This window comes from Dipodomys spectabilis, unplaced genomic scaffold (genome assembly GCF_019054845.1).
Source record: "Dipodomys spectabilis isolate Male_0828 unplaced genomic scaffold, ASM1905484v1 ptg000366l, whole genome shotgun sequence".
Classification (NCBI taxonomy): Eukaryota; Metazoa; Chordata; class Mammalia; order Rodentia; family Heteromyidae; genus Dipodomys; species Dipodomys spectabilis.
In genome coordinates, this window is record NW_024871043.1 from 1163900 (window position 1) to 1191822 (window position 27923).

At 48.5% G+C, this 27923-nt stretch overlaps 2 protein-coding genes across 4 annotated transcripts; one reads left to right on the forward strand and one right to left on the reverse strand.

Moving 5' to 3' along the window:
• Window positions 1-229: 229 nt before the first annotated feature.
• On the reverse strand, window positions 230-27874 carry Ctf1 (cardiotrophin 1). 3 transcript variants are annotated; one of them, XM_042666785.1, is made up of 5 exons: window positions 27812-27874; window positions 26569-26687; window positions 23206-23693; window positions 1513-1519; window positions 230-241 (listed from the first exon to the last, which is right to left on the reverse strand). In XM_042666785.1, exons 1-3 carry the CDS (start codon window positions 27834-27836, stop codon window positions 23226-23228), a joined length of 612 nt encoding a protein of 203 aa, XP_042522719.1. In that variant the 5' UTR covers window positions 27837-27874; the 3' UTR covers window positions 230-241; window positions 1513-1519; window positions 23206-23225. The 3 variants fall into 3 exon arrangements, with proteins under 3 accessions (XP_042522719.1, XP_042522718.1, XP_042522720.1); XM_042666784.1 differs by lacking the exons at window positions 230-241; window positions 1513-1519 and having other exon boundaries at window positions 22632-23693; XM_042666786.1 differs by lacking the exons at window positions 230-241; window positions 1513-1519 and having other exon boundaries at window positions 22632-23693; window positions 26569-26684; window positions 27812-27852.
• On the forward strand, window positions 16782-21025 carry LOC122096276 (cardiotrophin-2; the record flags this gene model as incomplete). Its single annotated transcript, XM_042666787.1, has 2 exons — window positions 16782-16931; window positions 20567-21025. Coding segments are annotated over 2 exons (609 nt in total), but the record flags the coding sequence as incomplete, so codon positions are not given.
• Window positions 27875-27923: the final 49 nt, after the last annotated feature.

Below are 27923 nucleotides of genomic sequence, written 5' to 3' on the forward strand. Positions count from 1 at the left end.
GGCCCGCCCCTGGACTGCGGCCCCCTGCCCTACGGCTACAGGGCGAAAGGAGGGGGGGGGGGTGAAGGAAGCCTCTCCGGCCCCGCCCCCCCAGCTCGCGCGCGCCCCCGCCCTCCCCCCTCCCCCCAGCGCGCGACCCTCGGGAGAGAGGGATTTAAATAAAATTTGAATAAACCCCCCTCCTCAAGCTGGAGGGTAGAAGGGAAGGTTGGAGGGGAGCAGGGAAAGGGGGAGGGGGCAACTGGGGTATCTCAGCCCCCCTGGTCCCCCGGCCCCGCGTTGCTCCGGCCCGGGGCCCTGGTCGCCTCTCTCATCCCTCCTCAGCTCCTTCCTCCTTCCTCCTCTCTTCCCCCTTCCCTCCCCTCCCCTTCCCTCCCTCTTCCTTCCCTCCTCCTCCTCCTCCTTTTTACTCCCTCCTTCTCCCAGAGGAACCCCGCCCCCACCTCCTCCTTATCCCAACCCTCCACTTTCTAGGACGAGAGTGTGCAGGGCACGACGGGAATTGTAGTCCTACGAACGCTGGTGCTATCGTGGGAACAATAGGACACAGGGACCAGCGGGCACTACAAACAAGATGGCGGAAGGTATGCCACGCCGGGAGCCGAGCATCCCGGGAGTTGTAGTCCAGCAGCACCGACGCTCCTCGTTGAAGAACATAGAAGAGGAGCGGGAGGGATGACTACAAACAAGATGGCCTGCTACCCCAACCCGACCTCCTTCCCAGGCACTCACACGCCCTCCTGTCCACAACCCTCCGCGTGTGTGGTACCTGACGGGAGTCGCAGTCCATCTGCTGCCTTCCCGCTGCCATTTCTACGCGTCAGGAACAATGGAAAGGTGAAAAGGAACGAGGACTACAAGCAAGATGGCGGAAGGGGGAGGCGTACACCTGACCAGCAGGCGATCTTAGAGGTGCGATGGGAACAGTAGTTTTCTAGCTCCTATCGTTTCTTTAGGATGGCGGAACCAGGAGGACAAAGAGACTACCATAAAGATGGCAGGCTACCTAACCTCTTCTGGTCGCTCCATTCAGCCACCTTGAGCACCTCGCCCGCCGGTAATACCAAAATCCCGCACCCCCTGCGCAAAGCCTGCCGGGAGTTGCAGTCTTCCCGGGCTCCCCTTGGTTCTCTTCGGTCGAGACAATGGAAGTGAGCGGGGCGGGAGGGCTACGGCGAGGATGGCGGCCGGAGGAAGGGCACAGCAACCTGGGATTTGTAGTTCAGATGCTAAGGTTATTCCCTGCAGAAATGGGGGAGAGGACTACGGTCAAGATGGCAGCCGAGCTCACGCCGTCTGCATCAGTGCCTACTGGGAGACGTAGTCCCATCCTGAGCGCTACCGAAAGGACGTTGGCTGGATAAATGTGTGCATCACTGCGGACACGCCAAGCTGCTGGCGGACGGAAACGGAAAGTCTCTTTTCCTTTTCCCTGACCACCCCTTTCGGAGTACTCTGCAGGGAAATGTAGTCCCAAGCCTTCCCTCGCCAGTGGAGGAGAATTGATGTCACCAGTAGGGGGGGGGGGGGGGTGGAGGAATCAGTGCGGGTGAGGGAGAACCGTATGGGCGATCTAGGAATGTGGAACGCCCGCCGCCCTAGGGGAATGAGGATTTCATATTTCAAGAGAAGGTTCTTAGAGGAAAGCCACCGTCATCAGTATTGTAGAGACGAGGGAGGCGTGGTACTCGCCAGAAAGTACACTCGCGCTGTGGTCCCTCACATACCTCCCCCCCAGCCCCCACCCCACGCTTGTTCTCCTAAACCTCTGGAAAGCAATCTCTTACTAGACGTGAGGGCCCAGGGAAATGGCTCTGGAATCATACACAGTCCCTCCCCGCGCCCTAGGAGATCACCAGACCTCGGTTTTCTCACCTGAAAAGTGGGGATGATGATATATACCCACCTCGAAGCCAAGCCGAGGTGGGAGTTGGGAGACTGTTCACCAAAGTGTCCTGCTGTGGCACGGGGAACGTGAGAGTAGTAGTTCCTTTTTCGGGTTTTTTTCTAGCCCAGCTGTCCTACAAGCCCAGGAATCCTTCATGCCGGACAGAGTTCGCTTCTGTAAGAAGAAAACTGCCGGGTAGGCTACCCCCATCTTGAGCCGCCTCCCGCCCATCTTCATCTGGATCCTTCAACGTCTACTACCGATCATTACTCCCAGGGGGCGCCCATTCTCCATCTAACAGAGCTCCTACACTCCGCGAATATTCCTCCCGCTGAAGTTGTAGGCGCCGCATGCTGCCCAGCCTCCTCGGCCTGCCTACTTGCCAGTCAGCCTTGGAAGCCTCCCTCAGCTCCTCCCGCCAACACAGATGAACTGCTTCCCACTCGGTGCCATCTTACCTGCCTTCTTAATTTTCCTCCTGCTCCTGGAGAAAAAAAGAAAATCACTCACTGAAGACCCCAAGTCTACCCCACAGCTTCTCTCTCTACTGGGTTTGGGAGATTTGGTGGGTGTGGCTTTTCTGGCAGGGAAGTTAACGCAGGCCACTGCAAAGGAAGTCCCAAGTGTGCAGGAACTGGCCTTGGGCTGCACTGAGTCTCCTAGAACTGAGTCCTGCTGTCAATTTAGGCTCCTCTTGGTCCACATAGCTTTAACTTTAGCCTGCAGGATTGCTTCAGGGCCTCTTCAAGAACTGTTCTCCAAAACCTCCCACCTTTCTTAACCTCTAATCCCATTTTTCCACCCGCGGCTTATCTTTCAAGTCTATTTAAATGCCACAGTAGCCACTGAGCCTTCCACAAACCCAAATGAGATTATTATTTTTTCTTTTCTGCTGAATTGGGAGGTTTCTGAGGAGTCGCCTCAAAGTTCTGGTTAGGTTGGAGGTTGATGGGGATAACCTAGGGCCTTAAATTTGCATGCTGGACAATTAATCTACTACTCAACTGCATTTCCAGCCCACTCCACATGTTTCCAAGTGCTTTCAGACATCTCATTTAATCCTTATAAGGATCCTACAGGCCAGTTGCTGGTGGCTCACATCTGTAATCCTAGCTACTCAGGAGGCTGAGATCTGAGGAGCACAGTTCAAAGCCAGCCCAGGAAACTTGGTGAGACTCTTATACCCAATAAACCACTAGAAAACCGGAAGTGGCCCTGTGGCTCAAGTGGTAAAGCGCTCACCTTGAGCTGAAGAGCACAGGGACAGTACCCAAGCCCAGAGTTCAAGCACCACGACCAAAAAAAAAAAAAAGAATCCTACAAACCAAAGTATGGTGGTATACTCCTGTAATCCATGTTCTTGGAAAGCGGAATCTAGAGGATTTGGGGTCCTGGAGTTTGAGACCAGCTTGGGCAATGTAGGACACATTTCTAAAAACAAAACAAGCCAGGCTCTGGTGGCTAACACCCATAATTCTAACTACTCAGGAGGCTGAGATCTGAGGCACGAGGTTCAAAGCCAGCCTGAACAAGAAAAGTCTGAGGGACTTATCTCCAATTAATCACCAAAAAGCTGGAAGAGGAGTTATGGCTCAACTAGTAGAGCACTACCCTTGAGCAAAAAAGCCCTGAATTCAAGTCCCAGGACTGTCTCTGTCCCTTTCTCTGTCTTTGTCTCTCTCTCTCTATTTCTCTCTCACACACACATAGAAAATTTATATCAATCAACTTAGAAGTGGATTCCTAGAGCTAGAGCTGTGGGCATTATAAAAATTTCCTCTTTAAAGCAGGAAGCAGAGGCTTTCACGTAGAATCCAGGCTACTTTGGAGACAGAGAAGGGGAGGATCAAGGTTTGAGGTCATGCCAGGCAGAGTTATTGATACTCCCATCTCATCCATTAAGCTGGGCATGATAGTACATTTTTGTCATTTCAGCTATGAGAGAGGCTTTAGGTAAGAAGATTGTGTTCAGAAGTTGCCCCAAGCAAAAGCAAAATCCCAACTAGAAAGTAACCTAAAAGCAAAAAGATGATTGAGTGATTGGCTAATAAGCACAAGGCTCTGAGTTCCAATCCCTGTGGGGTGAAGGAAACATTCCCTTTTTGTGCTAGTACCAGTACTTGAACTCAGGGTCTCCACTCATCTTACATTCTTATTCCACTTTCTTGCTCAAGGTTGGTGCTTTATGATTTTAGCCACACCTTTAATCTGGCGTTTTGCTGGCCAATTAGAAATGACGTCTCATGGACTTTTTTGTTCAGACTCTACTTCAAACTATAATCCTCTGGTTTCAGCCTGGGAGGCCCAGGCTGGAAGATCATGAGTTAAAGGCCAGCCTGGGCCATCTAGCAAGACCCTGTCTCAAAAAACCACCATGGAGGGGAATAACAAGTGTTAAAGAGAATGTGGGGAAATTGGACCCCTTGTACATTGCTGATGGGAATATAAGATGGATGGTGCAACAATTGTGGAAGATAATAAAGCAGGTCACCACAAAGTTAAACATAGAATTATTGTAAATAGTAATTATCACTGTTAGATGTAGACCCAAAAGAATTTTTTTGTTGTTGTTTTTGCTATTTTTTTTTTTTTGGGGGGGGGGGTCTGTCGTGGAGCCTGAACTCTGGGCCTGGGCGCTGTCCCTCAGCTCTTCAGCTCAAGGCTAGTATTCTACACTTGAGCCACAGGGCCACTTCCAGCTTTTTCTGCTTATGTGGTGCTGAGGAATCAAACCCAGGGCCTTATGCATGCAAGGCAAGCACTCTACCACTGAGCCACCTTCCCAGCCCCATAGACCCAAAAGAATTGAAAACAGAGACCCAAACAATTGTTCACCAAAGTTTACAGCTTCATTATTCTCAATAGTCAAAAGGAAGAAGGAGAAGAAGAGGAGGAGGAGGAGGAGGAGGAGGAGATGATTCTGACCCATGCTACAACAAAGATGAACCCTGAATATGTATGCTAAGTGAAAAAAGTCAAATGCAAAAGGACAAATAGTGTCTGATACCTCTATATGAAATACCTAAAGGAGTCAAAATTCATAGAAAATAAACTAACTGTAGTTATGAGCCCCTAACTCCAGCCCTAGGTAGGATCCAAGTCCCTGTGAGGCCTTGGATTTGCTGTTGCCTAAAGTTCTTTCCTCTACTAGAATGACCTAACCTACTTGCCTTGGATCAGAGGTCAGGGGTTAGTTGCTTCTCAGGGCTAGTTGCCTCTCAAGCCTGATTCACTCATTCCCTCTCTCCCTTTTTTATTCTCCTTCCTCTTTCCCTCCCTTCCTTGTTTCCTTTCTTGTTTTGTCAGTCCTGGGGCTTGAACTCTGGGCTTGGGTGCTGTCCCTAAGTTCTTCAGCTCAAGACAAGCACTCTACCACTTAAGCCACAGTGCCACTTCAGTTTTCTGGTGGTTAATTGTAGATAAGAGTCTCAGGGGGCTGGGAAGGTGGCTCAGTGGTAGAGCGCTTGCCTTGCATGCATGAGGCCCTGGGTTCGATTCCTCAGCACCACATAAGCAAAAAGGAAAAAGCTGGAAGTGGCACTGTGGCTCAAGTGGTAGAGCGCTAGCCTTGAGCTGAAGAGCTGAGGGACAGTGCCCAGGCCCAGAGTTCAGGCCCCACGACCGGATCCAAAAAAAAAAAAAAAACAAAGAGTCTCAGGGACTTTCCTGCATGCACTGGCTTTGAACCGTGATCCTCAGATCTCAGCCTCCTGAGTAGCTAGGAATACAGATGTGAGCCACTGGCACCTGGCTTCCTTTCTTTTTTGGTTTTTCATAATTATACTAACCTTTTCCCAACTGAAATGTATGTTTTTCTATATTTTTAAACATTCTTTTTATGCTAGGGATCAATCACGGGGTCTTAAGCATCTACTACTGAGCTATACAATTTCTGTAGTCCATATTCAAACACTCACAATCAATATGCAACAGCTTTAGAATTTTTTTTTTTTTTTGGTGGGGGATCGATCATGTGGCCTGAACTCTGGGCCTGGGCGCTGTTCCCCAGCTCTTCAGCTCAAGGCTAGCACTCTACCACTTGAGCCACAGCACTACTTCAGGCGGTTTTCTGCTTATGTGGTGCTAAGGAATCGAACCCAGGGAGGGCCTCATGCATGCAAGGCAAGCGCTCTACCACTGGGCCACCTTCCAGCCCCAGCTTTAGAATTTTTATATTTCAGCTGGTGGTCCCAGTTTTCATTAACATACTGTATTGCTACAATTCAGAGACAGCAATAGCTACAATTCAGAGACAGCAATAGATTCTCATATGCAATCCGACCTACATTTATTTCATGTTGTGTAGCACACACAGGTACTACATAAGAGTTTTGTCTTGGTAGTCACAGGATTAATTCCAGAAACCCCATCAAGAGCAATCTGTGTGGGGCTGGGAATGTGGCTTAGTGGTAGAGTAATTGCCTAAGCATGCATGAAGCCCTGGGTTCGATTCCTCAGTACCACATAAGGAGAAAAACGCCAGAAGTGGTGCTGGCTCACGTGGTAGAGTGCTAGCCTTGAGCACAGAGAGGCTCAGAGACAATGTTCAGGCCCTGAGTTCAAGCCCCAAGACTGGCAAAATAAAAAGAGCAACCTGTGTGAAGTTGCTCATATCCTTTATATAAAGTGGTAGCTTTTGGGGGGGGGGGGGGCTGGGAAGGTGGCTCAGTGGTAGAGTGCTCATCTTGCATGCATGAGGCCCTGGGTTCGAGTCCTCAGCACCACATAAGCAAAAAAACTGGAAATGGGGCTGTGGCTCAAGTGGTAGAGTGCTAGCCTTGAGCTGAAGAGCTGAGGGACAGTACCCAGAGTTCAGGCCCCACGACCAACAAAAAAAAACAAACCAAAACAAAAACTGTGGTAGCTTTTTGTGGGTGTATGTGTTTGTTGTTGTTTGTGTCAGTCCTGGAGCTTGAACTGGGCCTGGGCGCTGTCCCTGAGCTCCTTTTGCTTAAAGCTAACACTTTACCTCTTGAGCCATAACATAAGGTAATATTTGCATTTAGCCTAAGTATGTGTTCCATAGACTTTAAATCATCTCTGGATTATTGTAATACCTAATCCAATAAAAATGCTATGTAAATAGTCATGATATTGTTTAGTGAATCACAACGAAGAAAAGTTTGCTCAAGAGTCTATACAAATACAGTTGTTTTGAATTTTGCTTTGCATTTTTTTCTCTCAAAGTACTAAGGATTGAATCCAAGGCCTCTCCCTTCTAGGCAAGCATTTTACCACTTAAGTCCTGACTCCATTTCTATTTTGTATTTTGGTCCCCTTTTCCTCCCACTGAAAAATGCTGCTTTTTTTTTTTTTGTCAGTCAAAGTTAGCACTCTATCACTTGAGCCACAGCACCACTTCCGGATTTTTCTGTGTATGTGGTACTGAGGAATTGAACCCAGAGCTTCATGCATGCTAGGCAAGCACTCTACCACTAAGCCACATTCCCAGACAGCTTCAGTCTCATTCACCTAGGCTCTAGAAAGGTGCTATAGAGGCCCATGGAATTGATGGAACGGGCTGAGGGGCTGAGTCCTCATCCTGATAATTGCTGTGTTAGGACTCTGTTCCATGCTCCACATTAGCGACCTCTTTGGTCTGCCACTCCATTTGGATGAAGCTCTGGCATGGGCGTTCCTCAAGGCTAGGTACTCTTAATTGGATATATCTCTAAATGTGTCTTGTTTGAGCCACCATTTGGGATTGTTATGTTCTCCCCCTCCTTCCATCCACACGTGTCGTAATCGTTCAGCTTAATTGAATGAAGAGACAGTGAGGAGGTTAGTAAAGTCTACTTCTGGGTGCATTTGTGAGGCATTTCGAGTGATGATTAGATCATGAGGACTCTGAGATAATGGATTAATCCATTGATGGGTTCAAATTTTGAACTGACTATTAGAAGGTGGTGGAACTGTGTTTGGTGGGGCTTTACTTAGAGTAAGGGGGTCTCGGAGGGCATGACATTGAAGGTGTTATCTGTTACTCCTCTCTGCTTCTTAGCCATCACGAGGTGAGTAGATTTCCACCACCATCATCTTCTGCCTTATCATCAGCCTAAAAGCAGTGGAGCCACAAAATCAAGAACTAAAATCTCTGAAGCTGTTAGTTTTATTTTGTTTTTTGTTTTTTGATTGGTCATGGGGCTTGAACTCTGTGCCTGGGCGCTGTCCCTCAGCTCTTCAGCTCAAGGCTAGTGCTCTACCACTTAAACAACAGTGCCACTTCTGGCTTTTTCTGCTTATGTAGTGCTGAGGAATAGAACCCAAGGCCTCATGCATGCAAGGCAAGCACTCTACTACTGAGCCACCTTCCCAGCCCTTAATATTGTTTTTCTCTCAAGTATTTATCACAGCCACAAAAAGTCTAACATACTCACTGAACCTGGTGCTGGCCATGTAGAGATGACAGAATGCTGGCCTTCCATATATAATGCAGGGTGGTCAGTAAATAGAAGCAGGTGTAGAGGTCTAGGAACTCCCCATATTAACTAGCAGCACAGAAGACAGGGAGAGCTCAGAAGAAGGACCCATCCATGTGGATGTAGGGTATCAGGTGGAGGAGGAGGAGGAGAGCAAAGGGCAGGAAATGAGTAGCCTGTATGGCAGAAGGAGAGGATGAGAAAAACTAAAGCAAAGACTAAAGGCTTTTCCAAGGACTGCTAAAGGCTTTGAAATTACGATTTTATCATGAGATCACCAGGAAGTGAAGGAAAGGTGTAGGATAGAAGGGCAACCTTGCTCTTCCCTATCTCATCATCCTACAAATCACCAGTTTCTCACTCAGTGGTCTTGCTTGTTTCTGAACTCTGCCAAGCCTGATCTAGCCTTAGGAAAGGTATATAACCAGGGGTAGAGATCTATTTGGGGTTAATGTTGAGGGTAGAGTAAGGATCTAGCTCAGCATATGTGTTTGCTTTGTAGCACTGGGGATTAAACCCAAAGCATTGTGGATGCGAGGCAAGCACCTGAACTATTTCTGTCCCCCAGCCCTGTATCTTATTTTTATCTTTTCTGAATGAGCCTGATTATGTGGTTTCTGGATAATGTTAGGGTTATGTATGAGGGTTCTAGGAGTAGATGGGCATCAGATCTCTTGGGAGCACATGTGTGGCAGAGACAAGTATGAGCTCAGTAGCACTGGTGAGGACATCAGTACTGTAGCCCAAATCCCAAAGGAGGGCCTCATAGCAAGAGCCCAGGCTTTTGGTGGGTAGCATCAACAAGGGCCTATAGTAAGAGTCACTATCCTTGTTTGCAGATAATTAAACAGAGAAGTTAAGTAACCTGCCCAAGCGAGAGATGTACAAAGGTAGGACTTAAGCCCAAACCTGCTGACTCTTAAATTGTTGGGATCCTCAGTGTATCAGCTTCTAGTGAGACAAGAAGAAAGAGAGGCAGGTGGACTGGAAGGGCAGGACAGGAAGAGCTTCTCTTCTCAGCCAAGACAAGTCACCTTGGGCAGACAGATCAAACAGACAGGCTTTGGATGGAGGCTGATTCCCTTAACCGTGAAGGGGCTCCTGAAAGTCCAGTGGGATAAACTGAAGACCCCCGAGGCAGGCAGTGGGTGGGGGTTGACCTACCATCTTGGTGAGGCCTAGTGCAACCCCCCCCCCCCGCACCTATGAATAGATCAGATTGAGTATCTGTCCCCTCCTTCCCTGCTCTCCTCCTCCTCCTCCACTGCCATGGTAGGGCCCACGCCTCAGTGCTCCTACTCAATGGGCCTTCTCTAATCCTCTGACGTCACCACCTGCCCCACACAGGCCTTACCTGTCAGCTTGGCAGCCCCTAGTTAAGAAGATGGCGTTTAGTAGCCCCCTCAAATTCAGAATCTTCAGTATTGGCAATCTCCTCCCTCCTTTAGCTCACAGTTCAGATCTGACACCCCAACTCCAGGCCTGAGTGGAGGACAGGGCCTAGGACCTAGGATCTGTCCTGATTTTGCTGTGTGGCTCCAGGTTAGTAGCTATCTTCTTCCAGGCCTTGAATTCCTTAGCTAGCTATACCCCTCCCATCTACACAGACCACATCTAGGATAACACATTAACTGACTCCTTTTGGCTTTTTCTTAGATCCTTGTCATTTTGCGAAAGAGTTATTTTATTTTTTACTTTTTGAGACAGGGTCTTGCTATGTATCCTGGCTGGCCTGGAACTCACAATCTTCCTGCCTCAGCCTCTCAAGGTCTGGGATTCCAGGTTTATGCCACCATGCCATGTTTTTGGGGGGTCATGGGGCTTAAACTCTGGGCCTGCCACTGTCCCTCAGCTCTTCAGCTCAAGCCACAGTGCCACTTCCAGTTTTCTGGTAGTTAATTGGTGATAAGAGTCTCACAGACTTTCCTGCCTGCACTGGCTTTGAACTGTGATCCTCAGATCTCAGCCTTCTGAGTAACTAGGATTACAGGCATGAGCCATCGGCTGAAACCATGCATTTTATAAGTTCATATGGTCACTGTTGGCCTTCAACACTGGACTGTGGGTTTCTTAGGAGGAGCTTTGTGCCTTTCCATTCACCTAGTGCCACACACATTGTATCTGTTGGGTGAATGTGGGGCATGTCTCCTTCCTTGTCACCCTCAGCCAAGCAAGGTAAGATGCATGTATTCTTATGCCCCTAGAGGGCGATAGTAGGGTTCTCAGCATGATCAGACTCTCAGGTTGAAAAGACTGTCAGCCCATTGTGGAGAGGTTGATGAAGATCTGGGAAGTACCAGAACCTGCCTCTCTCTCCATCCTGTTGCTCTGCCACAGGCTTTGCTGGTGTGTGTGTGTGTGTGTGTGTGTGTGTGTGTGTGTGTGTGTTCCTTATTTGTGCTCAGGCAGAGGATCTGCCAGTCTATCAGAAGCTGAGACATGGCCAAGTCCAGGTTTCCTATGTCCCAGCTGCATGTATATTGTGGCACACACATGTGTGGATGAGGTGTGTCTATCTGTTTCATGCAGTTGTTACCCCTGGCTGGGCCTCCAAGTGTACAGTGTGTGTTCACATATCCATGTGCTTCTGGTACACATGTATACTTGGGGTATGTGTAGGTCTGGCCTAATATGACACACGTGGAAACATGCTTACTAGTACCAGCTTGGCAAGAGCAGGGATTTTGTCTTGTCTTGTCCCATGCTGTCTCAGCTCCTAGAAACAGTATGAACACACAGTAGGATTCATGCTTACTTGAATGAATGACCTTCATGGACGCATATGTATCGGCCTGCCGTGTGCCCATGTGCCAGCAGGTGTGTGGACGTGTATATATCCCTGCATCCAAGGGTGCACCTGGTTATGGGTGGTGGTGTTCCCACATCACGCTTCCCTGACCCTTTTCCAAACTCCTTGGGAGCCAGAGCCCCGTGCCTGGGTCCCCATGGGCGGAGCAGAGGGCCGCCTCCTGGGGAGAAACTGGATCCCAGGACCAGGACGTGCGGAGCAGCAGGGAGCAGGGCGGCCCCTTTGTCCCCCATAATCTCCTCCCCGCCCTTGCACCCTCCCTCCCAGCCACCAGAGTTTAAGGTCAAGTTTGGGGACTGTAGGGGTCTAGATGGTCACATTGGTGTCCCTTTCCTTATTTTCTACCTTGGGGGCTTCCACTTGGCCTGGGTTGCTCCCACCTCTCCCTCCCTTGTCACCTGGCTGGCTCTGCCTCATTCTTTGCCAGGACCCTGTCCACTGCCTGCCCGCCCTCCTTCCCCAAGGTGTAACTCCTACCTTCCCTCCTGGGCGGCTCCAGGGCTTAGCCCCAGGTATAAAGCCACTTCAGACACCTGAGGGAAAGGACAGGTACCTGGAAGGATACAGAGATTGCAGAGGAAGGAGCCAAGGAGAGAGCATGAGCTTTCCGCTGGGTGAGTGAGGGGATGGGACTCCAGGGCTCAGAGGCCAGCAGAGGAGAAAGCCCTGCTGCCGGCTGCCTCCCTCGTTGCTGGTACTCATGACTCGCACGCCTTAGCAAACTTTGAACCTGATGGTGTCTGCAGCTCTTCACATATCGAAGGTTTCCTCCATCGCTCATTGAGCAAATATCTATTGACTGCCTATTATTTAGAAATATATCCTTGGTTTCCACAGGGGACTGGTTCTAAGACCTCCCACTAGGATCCCAAAATCTAAGGATGCTCAAGCTCCTTATAGAGAATGTTACATCCTTCTATTTACTTTATCATCTCTAGATGACTTGTAATACCTAATGCAAGGTAATATCTAGTGGGCAATGTATTGTTTAGAGAATAATGACAGGAAGGGTTATGCATATTCAATACAGATGCAACTTTCTATCTGCAACTGGTTGAATATGTGGATGTTGAGCCTACCAATACAAAACCCTCAGAAAGATTATAATGATCGCTCATGCCTACAATCCTAGCCATTAAGGGGATGAAGAGCTGGACACTGGTGACTCATGCCTGTAATCCTAGCTACCCAGGAGGCTGAGAACAGAGGATCGAGGTTTGAAGTAAGCTGGGGCAGGAAAATCCCCATGAAACTCTTATCTCCAATTAACCACTGGAAAACCAGAAGTGGTGGTGTGGTTCAAAGTGGTAGAGTGCTAATCTTGAGAGCAAAAAGCTCAGGAACAGTACCAGGCTCTGAATTCAAGCTCCATGACTGACAAAACAAAACAAACAAAACAAGGGGAGGGGGCTGGGAAGGTGGCTCAGTGGTAGAGCACTTGCCTTGCCTGAGGCCCTGGGTTCAATTCCTCAGCACCTCATAAGCAAAAAGAAAAAAGCCAGAAGTGGCACTATGGCTCAAGTGGTAGAGCTCTAGCCTTGAGCTAAAGAGCTGAGGGACAGCACCCAGGCCCAGAATTCAGGCTCCACGACTAGACCAAAAAAAAAAAAAAACAAGGGGAGGAGGTGAAGATCAAGAGACCAGCTGGGGCAAAAAGTTCATGAGACCCCAGTTCAACCAATAAAAAGCCAGGTGCTACTGACTCACCTGCAATTCTAGCTATTCAGAGGCTGAGTTCTGAGGATCAAGGTTTGAAGCTAGCTTAGTAGACAAATCCAAGAGACATTTATCTCCAATTAACCAGCAAACAGCTGGGTCTGGAGGTATGGCTTAAGTGGTAGAGTAGCATCTGTGAGCAAAAAAACGAGCAAAAACTGAGCTTAGCTAGATACTAGTGGCTCACCTCTTGTAATCCTAGCTGCTCAGGAGACCAAGATCTGGGGATCATTATTCAAAGCCAGCCCGGGCAGGAAAGTCTGTGAGACTCTTAACTCCAATAAACTACTAAAAAAGCCAGAAGTAGGGCTGGGATGTAGCTCAGTGATAAAGTACTTGCCTAGCAAGTGCAACGGTCCTAGGTTCAATCCTCAGTACCCCCCCAGACTCCCCCCCCAAAAAAGAAAAGCTTCACAGCCAGAAGTGTTGCTGTGGCTCAAGTGGTATAGTAGTAGCCTTGAGCAAAAAGTCCAGGGAAGTGCATGCCCCAAATTCAAGTCCCCTGTCATCCCCAAGACTGGCATTAAAAAAGGAAGGAGCTGGGCACCGGTGGTTCACGTCTGTAATCCTAGCTACACAGGAGGCTGAGATCTGAGGATAACGGTTCAAAGCCAGTCTAGGCAGGAAAGTCTGTGAAACTCTTTATCTCCAATAAACCACCAGAAAACCGGAAGTGGTGCTGTGGCTCAAGCGGTAGAGCACTAGCCTTGAGCTGAAGAAGGCAGGGACAGCGCCCAAGCCCAGAGTTCAAGCCCCACGACTGACCAAAAAAAAAAAAAAGGAAGGAAGGAAGGATGGGAGGAAGGAAGGAAGGAGAAAGAAAGAAAGAAAGAAGGGGAGAGAAAGAAAGGGAGAGAAATACGGAACCCTTTATAAAAGTGTATGTCATCTAGTACAAAGACATGTTAATCCTCTTGGTATTACTTCAATTTTAATGTAAAAAGCAAGTGCAGTGCAAGTGTTTCTTGATCTGAATGCTGGTTGGGAGGATATATTCACTTTGTGGAACTAATTAAGCTTATGACATGCATTTTTCTATATATGTTATTTTAAATTTTTTGTTATTTAAAAGTGATATGCAGAGGGGGTAGTTACATATGATAGGTAATGAGTACACTTCTTTTTTGACAATGTTACCTCTTCCCTTGCTCTCTTCCAGTTCATTATTTTCAATGAAAACATTTTTTTTTAGTAGTACTGGAGTTTGAACTCAAGAGTCAGGGTGCTGTCCCTAAGCTTTTTGTGCTCAAGGCTACCACTCTACCACTTTGAGCCACAGCACCACTTCCACTTTTTGGGGGTTTTTTTGGGGTCTGGTCGTGGGGCCTGAACTCTGGGCCTGGGTGCTGTCCCTCAGCTCTTCAGCTCAAGGCTAGCGCTCTACCACTTGAGCCACAGAGCCACTTCTGGCTTTTTTTCTTTTTGCTTATGTGGTGCTGAGGAATCGAACCCAGAGCCTCATGCATGCAAGGCAAGCACTCTACCACTGAGCCACCTTCCCAGCCCTGAATTTTTTTTTTTTTTGGTTGGTCGTGGGGCTTGAACTCTGGGCCTGGGCGCTGCCCCTCAGCTCTTCAGCTCAGGTGAGCACTCTACCACTTGAGCTATAGCGCCACTTCCCACTTCCACTTTTCTGGTGGTTAACTGGAGTTAAGCATCTCATGGACTTTCCTGCCTGGGCTGGCTTTGAACCCAGATCCTCAGATCTCAGCCTCAGTAGCTAGGATTACAGGTGCAAGCCACAGGCACCCTGCTCACTTCCAGTTTTGTTTTGTTTTTTTGTTTTTTTGTTTTTGGTTGGTCGTGGGACTTGAACTCTGGGCTTGGACGCTGTCCCTGCACTCTTCAGCTCAAGGCTTGAGCCACAATGCTACTTTCGGTTTTCTAGTGGTTTATTGGAGATAAGAGTCTCACGGACTTTCCTGCCTGGACTGGCTGTGAACCATGATCCTCAGATCTCAGCCTCCTGAGTAGCTAGGATTACAGGCATGAGCCACTGGCGCCCAGCTTTCTTCCTCCTCCTCCTCTTCCGCGTCCTCCTCCTCCTCCTCTTCCTCCTTTTTGCTAGTCCTGGAGCTTGAACTCAGGGCCTGGGCACTGTCCCTGAACTTTTGCTAAAGGCTAGCACTCTACCACTTCAGCCGCAATGCCACTTCTGGCTTTTTCTGTTTATGTGGTACTGAGGAATTGAACCGAGAGCTTCATGCATGCTAGGCAAGCACTATATAACACTAAGGCACATTCCCAACTCTTCTTGTTTTTGGGTTTTTTTTTTTAATGTAACTAGAGTTTCAATTCAAGACATGTGCTTGCTAAGAAACCTTTCTACAACTTGAACCATTCCTCCTACCCTTTTTAATTATTTTTCAGATAGGGTTTCAAGGTTTTTTTTGTTTTTGTTTTTTTGGGTTTTTTTTTTGCCAGTCCTGGGACTTGAACTCAGGGCCTGGGAACTATTCTTGAGCTTCTTTTTCTCAAGGCTCACATTCTACCACTTGAGCCATAGTGCCACTTCTGGCTTTTTCTGTTTATGTGGTTTTGAGGAATTTAACCTAGGGCTTCATGCATGCTAGGCAAGCACTCTACCACTAAGCCACATTCCCAACAAGGGTTTTTGCTCTCTAGCATTGGACTGTGATCATCCTACTTCTGCCTTCGAAGTGGCTAGGGTAACAAGCATGCACCACTATGTCCACATTGTTCTATTGAGATGGGGGGGGGGGGTCCTCACTTTTTGTCCAGGCTGCCTCAAACTGTAATCCCCAAGGTCTCCATCTCCTAAGTAGCTGGGAGTAAGTGTTCCATATTTTATTTTTATTTTGGTTTTTTTTTTTTTTTTTTGGGGGGGGGTCCAGTCGTGGGCCTGAACTCTGGGCCTGGGCGCTGTCCCTCAGCTCTTCAGCTCAAGGCTAGCGCTCTACCACTTGAGCCACAGCGCCACATCTGGTTTTTTTCCTGCTTTTGTGGTGCTGAGGAATCAAACCCAGGGCCTCATGCATGCAAGGCAAGCACTCTACCACTGAGCCACCTTCCCAGCCCTTCCATATTTGAAAAAAAGAAAATAGAGGGCTGGGAAGGTGGCTCAGTGGTATAGTTGCTTGCCTAGCATGCATGAAGCCATGGGTTCGAGTCCTCAGTACCACGTAGACAGAAAAAGCCAGAAGTGGCACTGTGGCCCAAGTGGTAGAGTGCTAGCTTTGAATAAAAGAAGCTCATGGACAGTGCCCAGGCCCTGAGTTCAAGCTCCATGACTGACAAAAAATAAAAGGAAGAAAGAAAGAGAGAGAGAGAGAGGAGAGAGGGAAGGAAGGAAAAAAGAAAGAAAAAGAAAGAAAGAGAGAGAGAGAGAGAGAGAGAGAGAAAGAAAGAAAGAAAGAAAGAAAGAAAGAAAGAAAGAAAGAAAGAAAGAAAGAAAGAAAGAAAGAAAGAAAGAAAGAAAGAAAAAGAAAGAAAGAAAGAAAGAGCGAATAAGCAACTACAAGAATTCTGGAGGAGGGGAAATTCAGGAGTAGAATATTAGGTATTTTGAATTTAAGATGCTTACTAATATCTGAGTGAAACTGTCAAGAGTCTGGAGTTCAAGGGCAGGTCAAAAGGAGTTCTCAACTGGAAATTATCTACCAAGTGATTGTACCTTGATTTGGATATAAAGATAAAGTCTGTCATTTTTCCCTTCTAGTACTAGAGACTGAACCCAGGGCCTTGTCATGCTAGTCAAATATTTTACCATTTGTGCTACACCCCTAGTCTTTTTGTTTATGTTTTGTCTTTGAGATAGAATTTTGCTATATAACCCAGACTGAACTTGAACCCAAGATCCTCCTGCTTCTGCTTCCTCAGTAGCCAGGATTATAGGCATGATCTGTGAGACCAGGTAGGCTATACCTATTGAAGGTGTTGTTAGATGAATGAATGAGTTGGCAGGCAGGAACAGGGTACTGATCTCTGATTTCTTCTGCCAGCCCCCATCTGTTTCCTGGGCCTGCTGTTGCCACCACTCAATCCAGCAGCCCCCATCTCCCCAGCGGAGCCCATCAGTCAAGCCTATAGCCTGGCCCTCTACATGCAGAAGAACACATCAACACTGCTTCAGACCTATGTGAGTGACACTGAGTAGAAACAGGGACCAGGGGAGGAGGACCCTGGGAAGGGGAAGTAGAGCAAGCCAAGAGATTCTTGTAGTCCCATGGGAACTGAGGCTCTATAAACTAGAGACACACTAACTCAGATGTTATTGTTGGCTGGGTGATCTTGGACAAGGCATCCCTTCTCCCACGGTCCCAGCTTCCACATATGTAAAATGGGATGGTGATTATGTCTTTGCTGATCTGTTAATTCTAAAGAAGGGCTTTGGCATACGGTCATAGTGATTTCCACAGCCATTTCATATCATGTGCCCATATAAGCCATAAGTCATAGTGGGCACTCTATTCTTATGGGCTTAAAGATTTTTTTTTTTTTGCCAGTCCTGGGGCTTGAACTGGAGGCCTGGGCACTGTCCATGAGCTTCTTTTGCTCAAGGCTAGCACTCTACCACTTGAGCCACAGCAGCACTTCTGGCTTTTTCTGTGTATGTGGTACTGAGGAATCGAACCCAAGGCTTTATGCATGCTAGGCAAGCACTCTTCTACTAAGCCACATTCCCAGCCTTACAGACTTTTTGTTGTTGTTCCAGGCCCGGGGCTTTAACTTGGGCTCTGGGTGCTGTCCTTGACTTCCTTGCTCAAGGCTAGTGCTCTACTACAGCCACAACTCTACTTCCAGCTTTCTGGTGGTTTATTGGAGATAAGAGTCTCACAGAGGGGCTGGGAAGTTGGCTCAGTGGTAGAGTGCTAGCCTTGAGCAAAAGAAGCTCATAGACAGAGCCCTGGTCCTATGTTCAAGCCCCAGGATTGGCAAAAAGAAAGTCTCACAGACTTCTCTCTCAGAGCTGGATTTGAGCCTCAGTCCTCTGATCTCAGCCTCCTGAGTCTCTAGGATTACAGGTGTGAGTCACTGGCTCCTGACAATGGACTTTTTTTTTTTTTGGCAGTCACGGGGCCTGAACGCTGGGCCTGGGCTCTGTCCCACAGCTCTTCAGCTCAAGGCTAGCACTCTACCACTTGAGCCACAGCGCCACTTGGGGCTTTTTCTGCTTATGTGGTACTGAGGAATCGAACCCAGGGCTTCATGCATGCAAGGCAAGCACTCTACTACTGAGCCACCTTCTTTGCCCCCTAGGACTCTTAAAAGTTCTGAGAAGTGGAATTAGAATCAGAATTACAGATGAGGACACAAACTCAGTTTGTCTGAGGGAACAAAGTTGATAATGCCAGCATCTCACACTAAGTCTGTGAAACTCCAGACCACAGCTTCTGGTTGTCACCCCCACCCCACTGTACAGGAGTGAAGCTGGCAGTCCTTGTCTTTGGGCTGAATCTGGGTTGTGTGATGCTTATTTCCATTTTAAATATGAATGTCTGAAACAAACACTGGAATACTACTGGCTACAACTCTATCTTCTACCTTAACCCTGCATCTCTTGCAAATTACACATTTGCTTGGCCCTGGGACCCTAGAGTTCACAACTTTTTCCTTTTCTATTCTCTAGGCTAACAAGTAGTTATACAATCTGATTCTAGTCCTATATCTACCTCTGTTCCCTGAGTAACCTTGGACATCTTGAGGCTCAGTTTACTGTAAGACTCCTGTCATTTTAAATTTTGTTGTTGTTGGTGGTTATAGGGCTTGAACTCAGGGCCTGGGCACTGTCCCTTCTTTTGCTAAGGACTAGTGCTCTATCACATTGAGCCACAGCTCTACTTCTGGTTTTCTGGTGGTTTGTTAGAGATAAGAGTCTCATGGATTTCCTGCCCAGGCTGGCTTTTTTTTTTTTTTTTTGTCAGTCACAGGATTTGAACTCTAGGCCTGGGCACTGTCCCTGGGCTCTTCAGCTCAAGGCTAGTGCTTTACCACTTAAGCTACAGTGCCACTTCTGGCCTTTTCTGTTCATGTGGTGCTGAGGAATCGAACCTAGGGCCTCATGCATGGGAGGCAAGCACTCTACTGCTGAGCTACCTTCCCATTCCCCCAGGCTGGCTTTAAATCTTAATCTTCAGGTCTCAAACTCAAAGCTAGGATTATAGGTGTGAGCCACCAGCACCCAGCTAAAACAGTAATATTAAAAACAAGCAAACAAGACAAACTGATCTACCAATTATAAGATCTATAAGTGTATATTTAAGAGTGAGTCTTCATTTGTGGAGGAAAAATTTTGTTAGAGAAGGCTCTTGATGGGGCTAGGAAGGTGGCTCAGTGGTAGAGCGCTTGCCTTGCATACATGAGGCCCTGGATTTGATTCCTCAGCACCACATAAGCAGAAAAAGCTGGAAGTGGCGCTGTGGCTCAAGTGTCAGAGCACTTGCCTTGAGCTGAAGAGCTGAGGAACAGCACCCAGGCCCATAGTTCAGGCCTCAGGACTGACCAAAAAAATAAATAAGTGGGAAACTCCAAACCCCAGTACTGAAAAAAAAAAAAAAAGAAAGAAAAGAAAAAAGAAGGCTCTTGACTAAATTTAAATCATTAAAAATTATTTGTTCATGAATAAAATTAGCAATACAAACAAAAGAATACTAGAAATCAAAAAGATCAATCTAGCTGGGCGCTGGTGGCTCACACCTGTAATCCTAGCTACTCAGGAGGCTGAGATCAGAGGATCATGGTTCAAAGCCAGCCTGGGCAGGAAAGTCTGTGAGATTCTTATCACCAATAAAAAACACTAGAAAAGTGGAAGTAGCACCTTGGCTCAAGTGATAGAGTGCTAGCCTTGAGATGAAGAGTTGAGGGACAGTGCCCAGGACCAGAGTTCAAGCCCCACACCTGGAAAAAAAAAAAAAGAAAGAAAGAAAATTTAAAAAAAGATCAATCTGTTAATAATATACTTGGGTTGAAAACATAAAAATAAAATCAGGGCTGGGAAGGTGGCTCAGTGGTAGAGCGCTTGTCTTGCATGCTCGAGGCCCTGGGTTCGATTCCTCAGCACCACATAAGCAAAAAGAAAAAAAAAAGCCGGAAGTGGCGCTGTGGCTCAAGTGGTAGAGCGCTAGCCTTGAGCTGAAGAGCTGAGGGACAGCACCCAGGCCCAGAGTTCAAGCCCCACGACCGGACTCCCAAAAAAATAAATAAATAAAATCACAGGGTTTATATATATATATATTTACTCATTAGTTAATGAGCAGGGGATTTTCACACTCTTGTTGTGGGTCAAAAACATGATTACCCGCCGGGCGCTGGTGGCTCACGCCTGTAATCCTAGCTACTCAGGAGGCTGAGATCTGAGGATCGCGGTTCAAAGCCAGCCCAGGCAGGAGAGACCGTGAGACTCCTATCTCCAATAAACCACCAGAAAACCGGAAGTGGCGCTGTAGCTCAAGTGGTAGAGCGCTCGCCTTGAGCTGAAGAGCTGAGGGGCAGCGCCCAGGCCCAGAGTTCAAGCCCCACGACCGACAAAAAACAAAAAAACAAACAAACAAAAAACCATGATTACCGATCAGCTTTATAATGATACTACCATGTATGAGTTAGGAAATTTTGGGATTCCATGTTGTACAGTTGATATAAACTATATCCCAACAGGGCCCTTCCTCTGGGTCAGGACACCCCAACTCCTGAAGGGTGCTGAATAGGGACTCCTCCTCTGAAATGTCTATCTCAGAGCCCCAGCACCCCTGACTTCTGTCTCTGTCCTTCACCTAGCTGCAGTACCAGGGCAGCCCCTTCAGTGACCCCGGTTTCTCGGCCCCTGAGCTCCAGTTGAGCAGCCTACCACCTGCTGCAGTCTCCTTCAAGACTTGGCATGCTCTGGAGGATGGGGAGCGCCTGAACCGAGCCCAGGGAGCCTTCCTGGCCTTGACTCAGCACCTCCAGCTTGTGGGAGATGACCAGAATGACCTGAATCCTGGCAGCCCTATCCTGTTGGCCCAGCTTGGAGCTGCAAGACTCAGGGCTCAAGGCCTGTTGGGTAACATGGCTGCCATCATGGCTGCCCTGGGACTGCCTATCCCCCCTGAAGAAGATACTCTGGGGGTTGTTCCCTTTGGGGCCTCTGCGTTTGAGAGGAAATGTCGAGGCTATGTAGTGACTCGGGAATATGGCCACTGGACAGACAGAGCTGTGAGAGACTTGGCTCTGCTCAAAGCCAAATACCCAGCATAAAGGGTTAGGAGTTGCTGTGGAAAGCTACAACACTTCTTTCACAATGGACTTATCTGCCTTGCTTCTGGGACAAAAAGTGTGGGGGGGGGGGTGGAGGGGATGGAGCTGCATCTTATTTATAAACAGGGCTGTGTGCCTTGTCTTTGGGAATATTTCCTGGAAACTCATTCAATATTCCTTATTGCTTGGCCCTTCCTGCTCAGGTCCTCCCTTCCAGATTTAGACCGGCCCTACTTATCCCTTTTGTGGGTTATCCATTCAGTGGTTATCTATTTTCCTACTTTCTGTTTAGGAGCAGCCCCCTGGTCTTGGGCTCTCCGAGACCTTCCCTTTCCTATAATTTGGGGGAACTCCAGGGATTGACCTCTTATCTACCTCAATTCCTATGTGAAGATACTGTCTTTCTGAGCAGATAGACCTCCCTGCTTCTTGCTGGAGTTCAGTTCCTTCCATAGTCTACCTCTGTTCTGTGTCTGCTCTCCCTTTTTCTGTCTGGAGGAGCTTCATTTCTTGATCAGTGGAAGCGTAATTCTCAGCTGCAGCCACTGGGACTCATCTGCATCTGTTTCCTTCTTTTATAAATTTAATTTTTGTCAGTCATGGGGCTTGACCTCTGGGCCTGGGCATTGTCCCTCGGCTCTTCAGCTCAAGGCTAGTGCTTTACCACAGGAACCACAGCACCACTTCCAGTTTTTTTGAGTGTTTTATTGGAGCTAAGAGTCTCACAGACTTTCCCGCTTGAGCTGGCTTTGAACGGCTATCCTCAGATTCTCAGCCTCCTGAGTAGTTAGCATTACAGGCACGAACCACTGGCACCCAGCTATTTCCTTCTCAAGACACATCTCCTTCTTGTTCTGGGCAAACAGATGGTTCCTCTGGCCTAGATCTTTCATGAATCTCATTTTTGTGCTAGTACAGGGACTTGAACTCAGAGCCTCACACTTTTTTGCTGGAGGCTGACACTACCACCTGAACCACACCTCCACTTCGCTTTTTCTGTTTAATTGGAGATGAGTTTCTCAAATTTGTCTGTCCTTTGAACAGGGAGCCTCAAATATCAGTCACCTGAATAGCTAAGATTACAGGCCAGTTCCTGGCCGTATCTTTTTTTTTGGGGTGTGGGGTGTGGGGGTCTTACTGTGGCTTGAATTTAGGGCCTCACATTTTCACTTGGCTTTTTTACCTGTGGCTGCAGATTTACCTGCCTGGGCTGGCTTCCAGTAGTGAACCTCAGATCTCATCTTGGGTAGGTAGACTTATAGGCATGAACCTCCAACACCTGTCAGTACATCTATTTATATTGGGCCTTTTGGATGTGTGTGGAGGACCTGCCTGTATCCCAAAGATCCGATTCTCAAAATTGTATCTAGCCAGGCACTGGTGGCTTTTGTCTGTACACAGGAGACAGATCTGAGGATCACAGTTTGAAGCCAGTTCCAACCGGAGATTAGTTCCAATTAACCACCTGAAAACCAGATGTGGAACTGCCTTAAAGTGATAAAGAGTACTAGCTTTGAGCAAAAAAGCTCAGGAACAGTACTCAGGCCTCCAATCAAGTCCTATGACTGATACCACCCCCCTTCCCCCTCCCAAAAAAAGTTGTATCTTCATGTTTAGCAACAGTTAATTTTCAGTTTATTTTTAAATGTTTTATTTACAAAGAAAATATTTATTCTCAAATAAAACTTGTTCAAGGTGTCACCTTTTCTTACACAGACCTGGATAGGAGTGTAGGGACTGGGCACGGGGGACAGAAAGCAGGACATCCAGGGAGGAGGACAGGTGCCTTAAGGGGTGTGTGTATATGGGGGGGGTGTGGATCAGCACAGCAGGAGGATGACCCTGAGGAAGGTGGGCTGAAGTTTGGGATGGAGAAGCTGTCTCACTACAGGACTAGCAGACACTTTCTCATCCAGAGAAGGACAAAGATGATCAGAAACAGAGACCAAGCATCAACATCAACCACCTCCAGGAGAGGAGATTGAGATGGATACCTTATCCACATGGTAGATGAGGAAAAGGAGAGACAGGGAGATTCCCCCCCAAGAGACCCGGTAATAAAGGACCCAACAAAAAAACAAAACAAAAACAAAAAAAAAAAAGGAGAGAAAGCTGAAAAAGATGGGACAGGCGCGTTCTCCGAGAAGACAAGAATCTAGAGATGAGGAAGGCACAAAGCCAACTGCTCTGGTGTCTGCCGTCAGGCAGGAGCCCCGGACACCAGCTGGCCCAGGTCACCCTCGGTGCGGCTCACCCACTCGCCGTACAGGCCACACACGTGGAGCCCCAGCACTTTGGCCGAGAACCCCCCGGGGGCGGGGGCGGGGGCGGCTGCGGTGGCCGCCTCGGTCGGGGAACCCTGGGAACCATGGGCCGAAGCGCCCAGCGCGGCCAGCACGGTCTCCACGGCGGCTCCCAGGGCCCGGGCCTGGCGCGCCGCTTCTTCCAAGCGCCGCAACAGGCGCGGCGCGCGCGGGTTCAGTTCGGCCTGGCGGCGGCGCACGCCATCCAGCAGCACGGGCAGCGCGGCCAGCGCCGCGGCGTCCAGCCGCAGCCGCTCGGGCACCGGCAGCCCCGCGTGGCCTGGTGCCGGGGCGCTCAGGCCTGCCACCGGCAGCCGGGGCGGGGAGAAGCCTGGCAGCCCGAAGGGCTCTCCCTGGTGCTGCACCTGCAGAGACAGGGCAGCGGGTCAGCGGGGGGTGGGGGGGTGGGTTCCAGAGACAGGGGTTCTGTGGAGGCTGGTACCCTCCTTTCCTAAGGCCTGAAATGCTTCATCTTACAAATGGTGTCTCTGAACAGGGCTACTGTGTTTGAGATGAAACCCACTGAGAATTGGGAAGATGTCTTAGTGGTAGAGTGCTTGCCTAGCATGCATGAAGGCCCTGGGTTCAATTCCTCAGCACCACATAAACAGGAAAGGCTAGAAATGGTGCTGTGTGGCTCAAGAGGTAGAGTGCTAGCCTTGAGCAAAAGAAGCTCAGGGATAGTGCCCAGGCCCTGAGTTCAAGCCCCAGGACTGACAAAAAACAACAACAACAAAAATCACATGAACATAGGCTTTCTTTCAAGAATCATTGCCTGTGCTTCCTCATCCCTAATATGGAGCTAATAACAGTATCAACTCATAAAGTAGAGATGAACACACAAAGAGTTTAACGCAGGTGGTGACCACTAAGAAGGACAAACCTAAGTTCAAATCCTGTTTAAAACAGTTCCTGCTGACTACCGGTGGTTCATGCCTATAATCCTAGTTACTCAAGAGGCTGAGATCTGAGGATTGCAGTTCAAAGCCAGGTTGGGCAGGAAAGTCCCCATGAGACTCATCCCCAATTAACCACTCAAAAGTCAGAGGTAGAGCTGTGGCCCAAGTGGTAGAGCACTAGCCTTGAGCACAAAGAGGCTCAGGGACAGTGCCCAGGCCCCAAGTTCAAGCCCTACAACTGACAAAAAAAAAAAAAAGTTTCTGGCTGTGCCCTTTCCTCCATTTCCTAAAATCATTTCTCTGAGCTTCACACTTTGTGTGTGTGTGTGTATGTGTGTGTGTGTGTGTGTGTGTGTGCATGCGTACATGTGCACGCGCACATGAGTGAAGGCATGGAGCTCTTACTGGGCTTCCCGCACCCCCCTGTGCCCGTAAGGCTGGCATTCTATCACTTAAATGATCCTTTTTGCTGGTTAAACCGGTAACCAGCAAAAGGTAAGAGTTTCAAAGTATTTGTCTGCCAAGGCTGGTTTCAAACCCAGGATCCTTAGATCAGCTTGCTAAGTAGTTAACATTATAGGCAGGAGTCAATGGAGCCAGAGCCCAGCTTGAACTTCACTCTTTGACACCTGTACAAGAATGTCCTGCCATAGGGCTGGGAAGGTGGCTCAGTGGTAGAGTGCTTGCCTTGAATGCAAGAGGCCCTGGGTTCGATTCCTCAGCACTACATAAAGAAAAAAGCCGGAAGTGGCGCTGTGGCACTAGCCTTGAGCTGAGGGGCAGCACCCAGGCCCAGAGTTCAGGCTCCACAATTGGACACCCCCCCCCCAAAAAAAAAGAATGTCCTGCCAGCGGGTCTTAGAAATCATAGAAGTCAATGTGGGGACTCAGTCCTATTTCACTCCCTCCTCATCCTCCCCAACCTGTACCTGCACTGGGCAAGGATTCAATGAATACCTGTCATGGCCTTGAGTTCCAACCCCAGTACTACCCAAAAACATCAAAAACAAAAAATAAACATAAACAGTCTCCCAATAATATTGTGATAATGATGGTGATTTTGTAAATCAGAAAATTGGTCTAAAGTCAGTGACTTGCCTAGATAATCCATCTAGGATGTGGCAGATCTGTTATTTGAGCAAAGCTGGTTGTAGTACTCTATTATCTATTATAATTATTATATTATTATATATTATACAGCATAATCACATGACATATATTATGTCATATATGTGATATAATATATAAATAAATATTTTATTTGGTTCTTTATTTTGGTGCCAGTCCTGGGCTTGAACTCAGGGCTTAAGCTTTTTTGCTTAAGGATAGCACTCTACCACTTGAGCCACAGCTCCACGTAGGGCTTTGTGGTGGTTAATTGGAAATAAGAGTCACATGGAGTTTCCTACCCACGCTGGCTTCAAACTGAGATCCCCAACTCCCAGTCTCCTGAGTAGCAAGGGTTACAGGCATGAGCCATTTGCACCCAGCAGTTATTTTAAAATGTTACTGTTTCTACCCCAACTCATAAGTTTGAAGGCTTAAACTGTCTGATTCAAGACTACCTCCCTCCACTACTCCATAGTAATTTGGACACCAAAGTATCCTCAGCTTAATCATAGATATTGGCAGATCCCTTGCCTCCATAAAATCCCTTTGTGCAATAGTTTTTTCCCCAGTTTGAAACTCCTTCTTAGCCTCTCTGAATGTCCCAGGTAGAAGAGTTCACAGTTCACCTTGTTCAACTACCTCCTTTTCTTTTTTTGTCAGTTGTGGGGCTTGAACTCGGGCTGGGCACTGTCCTTGACCTCTTCAGCTCAAGGCGAAAGCTCTACCACTTAAGTCACAATACCACTTCTGTTTTTTCTTTTTTCTGTTAGTTATTGGAGATGAAGACTCTTATGGACTTTTCCTGCCCAGGATGGCTTTGAACCCTGATTTTCAGATCTCAGCCTCCTGAGTAGGTAGGACACAGGCGTGAGCCACTGGTGCCCGGCTCAACTGCCTCCTTTTATAGCCTATGAAGTTGAGGTGACAAGATCACAGTGAGCCTAGAATCTAGGACTCCTGACTCCCACATCAGGGTTCTCTTTGCTTTCTCTGGCTGCCTCTGATTTCCAGCACCTAGAAAGGAGCCTCCAAGCACAGGCAGAATAGCATTTGGATCACTGACAGGGGTCCTCCTCCAATTTTCTGTGTGGCCAGGAACAAGTCACTATCCCTCTCAGGAGCCTTAATTTCTAAGCTGGGAAAGAGGTTGAGAAAGCAGCTGATAGAGACCTCTGATCTGTACTTGCACATTCCCAGGCCTTTGGCACCTCCCACCCACATTTCCACTCACATATTCCTGGAGCAGCTGCTCAGCGTATTTGGTGAGGAGGCGGGCAAGGCTGTGTGTCTGCCGGATCTTGGCCTCCAAGTGGGGAAGCAGTGAGATTGAGGACTCAGCCTTGGGTTCTTCTGGTGGAAAAGGATGGAGGAATGAGGGCAGGGAGCCCACACTCTGCTCCTTGACCACCTCTCCCAGGCTGGCTCTTCCCCTTCTTAATCCAGAGACTGTGTTCTGGATTCTCTGGCATTCAAGCCAGGCAGAATCTGTCCCAATCTAACTGGGGGAAAATGAGGCACTAGACCTACCTGAAATGTGTTTCCTATCACCAAATCACTTGTGAAATTCTATTAAAGCCAAATTCAAATACTGCCTCCTCAATGCAGTTTTTACCTCTGTGTATCTGCTTTTACCAGGGATACTTTAAAGATAAGGCACATATGTCTATACTTCTGTGACTGCTGGTGAGATTCAGCATCGCTGAAGCACACAACCTCAGATTGGAATGTTCCTTTAAAGCTCATTTTACAGACAGGAAAACTGTTGCCCCATTCCCTCTCTATGAGAGAAACTAGGCAGAAGCCAAAAGGTGGATTCCCCAGGCCGAAGACTACATTTCCCGAGATGCATAGCGCGGGCGCCCAGTACAAACTGGGGAATGTAGTCTTTGCCTCGCAACACCCGCTCCGCCCTCGCTTCCTCTCCCCCCCCCCCCGCTCCCCTCCCCCCCCCCCCCCCCCCCGGCCGGTGCCGCGTCTCCCACCGCTGATTCCGACCAGGACTCTTCTCCTCTAGTTGTCACTCACTAGGGCCTGTGGTTGAGACAACCTTCTCTAACTGGACACCTTCCAGCCCCGCTAGTTCTGATTCTTTCCCAGTGCTCTGAAACCAACGTCCTGTCGGCCCTCCCTCCGGGAGTACCACCGGGGATCTAACCCTGCGTCCGAGCCCCTGAACCTGCAGCCCCAGCCCCGGGCTTGCTCTAGACCGTCAAGCCTGCCCTTTTACCCAACCCACTCGCTCCCCATGAAACTGCAGCCCCAGGCTTCCCTTAAGCCTTCAAGCCTGCCCTGCTGCCCAACTCACCCGCTCGTTACCTGACACCGGAGCCTGCCCCCCCCCCCCCCCCCCCCGCCCAGGCCGCTCCTCTCCCGGGCCGGAGGGGAATGGTGGTGGAGACCTGAACCCCCCACCTTCCAACCCTTCTTACTCATTCTGCCCTGGGGGACCCAGGGTCGATCCCTTTGCCCCTTACCCAGACTTCCCTCCCTCTGGCTCATGCTGGCCCCTGGCTGATCCCGGCTCCCTCCACACCCCCTTTCGGAGGGAGGGGGGAGGGAGAAGGGGGGAAAAGGGTAAGGGCGGGG

Coding starts and splice junctions, on each gene's coding strand:
- Ctf1 (XM_042666785.1), bottom strand. CDS start 27,836: ATGAGCCAGAGGGAGGGAAGTCTGG. Junction 26,688..27,811: donor CCAGAGGGAGGGAAGTCTGG/GTAAGGGGCAAA, acceptor CTTTTCCACCAG/AAGAACCCAAGGCTGAGTCC. Junction 23,694..26,568: donor AGCAGCTGCTCCAGGAATAT/GTGAGTGGAAAT, acceptor CTGTCTCTGCAG/GTGCAGCACCAGGGAGAGCC.